The sequence below is a fragment of the Poecilia reticulata genome, linkage group LG22 (genome assembly GCF_000633615.1).
Source record: "Poecilia reticulata strain Guanapo linkage group LG22, Guppy_female_1.0+MT, whole genome shotgun sequence".
In the NCBI taxonomy this organism is placed as follows: Eukaryota; Metazoa; Chordata; class Actinopteri; order Cyprinodontiformes; family Poeciliidae; genus Poecilia; species Poecilia reticulata.
In genome coordinates, this window is record NC_024352.1 from 18731973 (window position 1) to 18737972 (window position 6000).

At 34.8% G+C, this 6000-nt stretch overlaps 2 protein-coding genes across 2 annotated transcripts; both read left to right on the top strand.

Annotated features, from left to right (window-relative positions):
• Window positions 1-195: 195 nt before the first annotated feature.
• On the top strand, window positions 196-2768 carry LOC103459039 (CD209 antigen-like protein E). The gene is made up of 6 exons (XM_008400245.2): window positions 196-424; window positions 720-821; window positions 913-1173; window positions 1271-1431; window positions 1515-1648; window positions 1917-2768. Exons 1-6 carry the CDS (start codon window positions 319-321, stop codon window positions 2089-2091), a joined length of 939 nt encoding a protein of 312 aa, XP_008398467.1. The 5' UTR covers window positions 196-318; the 3' UTR covers window positions 2092-2768.
• Window positions 2769-3365: 597 nt separating this feature from the next.
• LOC108165818 (C-type lectin domain family 4 member E-like) lies at window positions 3366-5766 on the top strand. The gene is made up of 6 exons (XM_017302374.1): window positions 3366-3629; window positions 3795-3908; window positions 4180-4437; window positions 4760-4923; window positions 5092-5228; window positions 5346-5766. Exons 1-6 carry the CDS (start codon window positions 3551-3553, stop codon window positions 5500-5502), a joined length of 909 nt encoding a protein of 302 aa, XP_017157863.1. The 5' UTR covers window positions 3366-3550; the 3' UTR covers window positions 5503-5766.
• The last annotated feature ends 234 nt before the right edge of the window (window positions 5767-6000 follow it).

Here is a 6000-nt window from a genome sequence, read left to right on the forward strand (position 1 = left end):
ATGAAATGATCATTACAATAATTTTGCAAGAAATTTATCTCACTGGGCCATGTTTGGATGCCAGGGTTAATTTTTCAAACAGTAACTATTTTACTTTTAAATTGATAAAAGTAAAATTGTTTTTTTAGGAAGCATGATTCATCATTTGGGTGGGGAAACTTTAACAATAATTTCACTTCTCCTTTCAGGAGAAAAGTGAAATTCAAATTTAAAACTGAACATTCATCAGAATTTTATTACTGATGAGCTCAGCAAAAGCAGGTCTAAAATAATCCATGCATTCACATGTCCATGACTGAGTAAAGCTTAACAAGGACAATGGAGAAGACACAACCTGATGGATTTAACATGCTGATTTGTGAAGAGGAATTCCACGTTGAAGATCATAATTCCTTCCGCATATCTAACCAAAGAAGGCAACCAGGTATGATGGGCTGAAGGTCGACAATATGCACTTTTACTTATGTTAGAAATTTAATCTCTGAAGCTATTAAACTGTAAAATTCTGCAGTATAATTGATTTAAATGAGATTACATAAGTTTCAAAGCAACATTGCTTTAGAAATATTTTTTAAACGTAGAATAAAAAAGTAAATACTGCATATAGCTGAATGTAAAGCTCAAATATTGAGACTTTTGATATGGCGATGTCTATACTGGACATAAATATAACTAGGAACTGTTTCATTTATTTACGTTTCCTTATGTTTCTTGCTTAGTGACTTTGTTCACTCCAGGGAGACGCAGCAGACAGGCTGCAGTAATCTTGGTGCTTCTTGCTGGTCTTCTACTTATACTTGATATTGCCCTTTGGGTGCATTGTAAGTTGTGTTGCTCTGAAAGTTGCATTTCAGTAAGAATAGCTGCAAATAATATTTCTCATAACAGACTGATTTTCTTCTGTTTTTGCAGACAGTGGATTGCAAGAAACTCACCTCACACTCAAAGACACTGAAATCCTTGAAAAAGACCTCAGCGAACTTCACAAGCAATATAAGACGGCAGTGGAAAACATTTATTCTGCTCAGAAGCAGCTGGATGGTGAAATGAACAGTCAGAAAGAAACCAAGTGGGAGCTCGAACATCAGATGAAAAGGACTGAAGACTACAAAGTGCTCATTGAGAAAGTTACACAGGACCTTGGAAAATTGAGATCACAAGTACCACAGATCTGTGAGACATGATGCTACGTATATTTACTAAAACTTTGATGGAGTTGCGTGCATTTTATTTTACAAATTTTCTGTACTCGTGCTTTTATCTTTGACAGCTGATGGCTGTAGTCACTGCCCTCCAGGATGGCTCTTCATAAACTTGGTGTGTTATTACTTCTCTTCCAACAACGCTGGCCTGAAATCATGGCAAAAAGCCAGAGAGTTCTGCCAGATTTATGGAGGAGATCTTACAGTCATTGACACCAAAGACAAAGAGGTTAGTTAAGATTTCTGACGTCTACATTTAGTAAAATAATGATTTTTTTTTTAACCAACTACATTTTATTTTCCCTCCATTAGAAGACAATCGTAAATTACTTGTTAAATCATGGTCAGAATCCTTCAGAAAGCAGAAGTGCTTTCTGGTTTGGACTGAGAGATTCTAAAGAGGAAGGCACCTGGCACTGGTTGGACGGAACATCCCAAGTTGAAGGGTAGGAGTTTATTATTTTAAACAATATCTCATTTACTTGAACAATGACTTTAACTCGTGACGGTATCACAAATCATTTGTTTATTGTTACATAGCAAATAATCACAATTAACTTTTGAACATATATTTAGAATTTTTGAAAAGTTGCGAGCCAGAACTACTGAAAATAAGTCATTCTTTCTTTTCAGTTTCAACAATTGTTAACATAACTTTCTTATTTGGAAATGGGGATGATGGTCTTTTTATATTAAATCTGTTATTTGTTACAGGTACTGGAAAGTTGGGCAGCCAGATGATTATCACAGCAACGAGGACTGCGCAGCAGTGTACCCTACTGAAAACTTCTTCAGGGCCTGGAATGATTTAGAATGTGGATCAAGACAAAACTGGATTTGTGAGAAAGCACCAACTTATAAGTTCCTAAACGGAACAAATAATCAATAGTCTAAATACAGTGATCACTTACACCTCCATAATAAAAGAAAGAAAAATCCAGTAATGAGGTGGAAGTGTCTCAGCAAAAACTGTAATTGTATATCATTAGACAAGCTTCCCGCCACCTGCAGCATTTCATAACAAGTTGTCTACTAATCTGCATATCTATGTACGTGTGAAAATTGTAAGATTGACTGAATAAAGGAGTCTAATTAAAATGTGCTTCTAAGTAGTCAGACTAGAAAAATACTATATGATTAACGTCCATTTAAACTGCATTTACAGCTCTCCATTCAAAGACTTACCATTTTGACATTAGCCTTAAAAAAATATAAACGTGTTGTCATTGTGCCACATTTGCTTTGCTTTTTTGCAAATATTAATCTTGAATTTATTTGCTGCATGTCTATGAAAAATTGTCAATAAATTTCATCCTAATGTATTGGTGAGTTTAAATAAAGGGTCTGCTTTATACAGCACTTTAAGATACTTTGCAAAGAGTAAAAAAGAGAAAGAAAAAATTCAAAGCAAGGCTAAGGTAATTTAGCCAAGTGAACTAACAAACAATGAAAAAATATGTTAAATTAACTTTAGAAACTAATGCAAGATAAGCTATCTGAATTAGTAATACAAACAAATGTGACCTTGTCTGCTATATTTTTGCATTACTAGTTCAGTTTATGATAAATTAACTTAGAAAAAATAAGCAAAATAAATAACACAAACCAAGCTCAAATAAAAGATAAATTAAGAACAACTAAGCAAAGACAGTAAACTAACATAAACTAAGTTATGTTAGTTAAACTAACCAAAACAAGCTTACCAAAACAAAAATAAAAATTCAAATTAGTTTGTTCCAATATTTATCTTTGGTTATTTTGTGGGTGAATGTAAGGAATGATTTAACTTCCAGAGCTACAAAACAAATACAGGAGCAGCATCTCTTTAACAAGAAAGAACATTTGTCAATATATCCTTCTCATTTTAATGAGATTTAAAACTATTTTCATCTTTTAGATTATGGAGTCTATAAAAGGTATTCAATTCAATTGCTCCCTCTGACTCTTTTCACTGTTTCTTTGAGACAACTCAGACATCCTGCAAAGTGCTGCTGATTTACTTTATGAGAACTTATTTTGGTTTTAAAGATATATAAACATTATGACAAGATACTGATCATAATTTTGTTTTTAGCTCTGGCAGTTAAACACAAACACATCTATAAAATGTATTTATATTATTCAGCCATTAAGCCATACAATATGTTTGCAACATGTTTGTACTAAAAACGTTCAAAAAGTATCGGTACAAGAGGTCTACTCCCAGTCACACGGTCACCAGAACGCCATTTAAAACATGATCATACGAGCCCGTGCCTCTTATCACTAGTTTGAACAGGACAAACAGATCGATGTGGACTACTAGCAGTGGTAAAGTGCAGAATTCAGAGTAAAAAAGAGAGGAAAAGATGTCGTTCGAAGGAAAGATTTACCAAGATTTGACCACGGATGAGGTTTCACCTTCTCATCGACGAACATTTGGACAAGGTAGAGTTTTACAATGAACTTTATTACAGCTTCCCACCATTGCTTCATTTTAACATTCTCTTGTTTAGCTTATTCAGCTTTTTAAAACGTTATTCTCATTTATATTTTTTAAATTCAGCAATACAGAATTAGCTTTGAAGATTAACACTGACGAATATTTTTAAGGTCTGTTTGCAGAAATTGGTGAATATACATTTCAACACCAGCGACTGGTTGTGCTAAGCCTGGGCCTGCTAAATGCTGCTTTACTGATTTCTGCTGCTGTCATTGGGATTTACTGTAAGTATGAAAATCTGTTCATACACGACTGTGAAGTTACCAAAAGATTTCTGAGCTGATTGCTACACTAATAGGAAGTCAGACACTGTGGGTATGTTAAAGGCTACAAAAAATAAACATTGCTCTGTAAATTTTAGTAACCTAAAATGTTCCAGTATTATTCAAACCCACACTTAAATGTTGAGATCCGGACCAAATGTATTAAGCAGAAAGCTTCTTCTTAAGCCAGACATATTGTTTGTGTCCTCTTACTCAGTTTTTTATTGTACAGGTGCTAACGCCAAAGACCTTCAGGTTCCTGATTTAGCTGCTTCACCCCTCCTTGTTGAGGTGAACTTTCTCCGCAACCACACAGAGATCATAAGGCAGAGAAAGGAGGCCCAGAACTCACTGGAGAAAGAGCGTGCCAACTATGTCCAACTAAAGCTGGACATGAGGCAGAAGAAGACTCTGACTGACAGCCTTCAGAAGAAAATTAGCATCCTGCAAACAGAAAAGACAAATCTCCTGTCCAATGCATCTGCTCTTGGTAGTTTTAAGTTTCTAAGAAATACATTTTCCCCACTGTCTCTTGCAGACATTCATAAATCAAACAATTAATAAATCATTAGATGACTATTTATGGAGCACAATTAGAATTTTTAGATGCACAGGAATTTATTTAGAGGCATCTCTACTCTGATTTTTGCACCACTTTGTGTTGCCTGTCATAAAAAAATTCCAATAGAATATATTGAAGTTTGTCTAAAAACAGAATGCCTTTGTGACACACAGCGCAGCTTTTCTTGTTTCCAGAAATAAAAAAATAATGTCATCTAACAAACAGAGCTGTCTTGATTTCTATTTAACAGAGAAAAACTGTGACAGATGCCCTTCAGGATGGTTCCTACTGAAAACGTCATGCTACTACTTTTCTAACTATGAACCGGAATCAAGAAAGAACTGGTCAGACAGCAGAGCTGACTGCATTCGCCAAGGAGGTGACCTGCTCATAATCAACAACTTGGAGGAACAGGTGGGTCAAAATGTAAATCCTTTTTAAAAGGAACAATGTGAATTTGTCTAAAAAACACAGAAAGGGGTTCTGAAAGAAAGAGTTCACTTTACTAAGCTTTCATTTTCTCTTTGGCTTCACTATATTTCGACAAGTAATTCATTATCACATATGTTGTGTTGTTTACAGCAACTCATAAGTACGAATTTTCCGAGGACAGACAGCAGTAGCATGTGGTGGATGAACGGGTTCTGGATCGGCCTTAGTGATGTGAAGCATCTGGGAACGTGGACATGGACAAACAATGTGACAGAGACGTCCGTAATGTAAGAATTTCAATGATTGTCATTATAAGTCATTAAAATAACATAACCCATAAAGAACAGCATAGCTTCTAACAAACACAACGGTGAGAATTTCTGAGTATTGCTTAAATATCACAGGTACTGGAGAAGTGGGCAACCCAGTCAAACTGGACCTCAGAGCGGGAACTGTGCTGCTTTTCATTACTATGGAGACACTATGAGGACTTGGTACACTGGAAACTGCCAGCAGCATCTACTGAACTGGATCTGTGAGATCAGGCAAAGCAATAAATGAAATCATTTAAAAATGCATATGAACAGCCTGAAGACTTTTGTTAAGCATTCTAATCTGTAATGTTTAGCAAAGATTTCACAATTCATAAACTTTGTATTAAACAATCTTTTATCGGCTTAGAACATTTCAAAGTTTGACATGTGTATGTGTTGCACTTTCTATGCTTGTGTAATTAAAAGGAAGTCTTATTGCCTAAATAAATGTTAAAAAATAAATATGATTTTATGATTTCACAAACGAATAACGATTTTATGAATCTTAAAAAACACACAGAGAAATAATTTTTTTATTTCTGTCACAGTGTTAAATCTTACATATTGTCTTTTAACATTTAGAAGACATTTAAAAGAGAATTATTCTGCCAGATAAACACTTTAAAAGTGGAGGAGGATTTTGCAATTACAGTAAATACTCAAATCAGCACTTAAAAGAAAATAAAATTCCCTTCTCACCCTCCGCGAGTGGTCTCTCTCTCTCTCTCTCTCTCTCTCTCTCTCT

What these genes read in the sequence shown, in the direction of transcription:
- LOC103459039 (XM_008400245.2), top strand. Translation starts at nt 319, where the DNA reads ATGGAGAAGACACAACCTGATGGATTTAACATGCTGATTTGTGAAGAG. An exon ending in ATCACAAGTACCACAGATCT is followed by an intron (nt 1,174 to 1,270) that starts GTGAGACATGAT and finishes TATCTTTGACAG; the next exon opens with CTGATGGCTGTAGTCACTGC. An exon ending in TTGACACCAAAGACAAAGAG is followed by an intron (nt 1,432 to 1,514) that starts GTTAGTTAAGAT and finishes TCCCTCCATTAG; the next exon opens with AAGACAATCGTAAATTACTT.
- LOC108165818 (XM_017302374.1), top strand. Translation starts at nt 3,551, where the DNA reads ATGTCGTTCGAAGGAAAGATTTACCAAGATTTGACCACGGATGAGGTT. An exon ending in TCGACGAACATTTGGACAAG is followed by an intron (nt 3,630 to 3,794) that starts GTAGAGTTTTAC and finishes AATATTTTTAAG; the next exon opens with GTCTGTTTGCAGAAATTGGT. An exon ending in TGCTGTCATTGGGATTTACT is followed by an intron (nt 3,909 to 4,179) that starts GTAAGTATGAAA and finishes TTTATTGTACAG; the next exon opens with GTGCTAACGCCAAAGACCTT.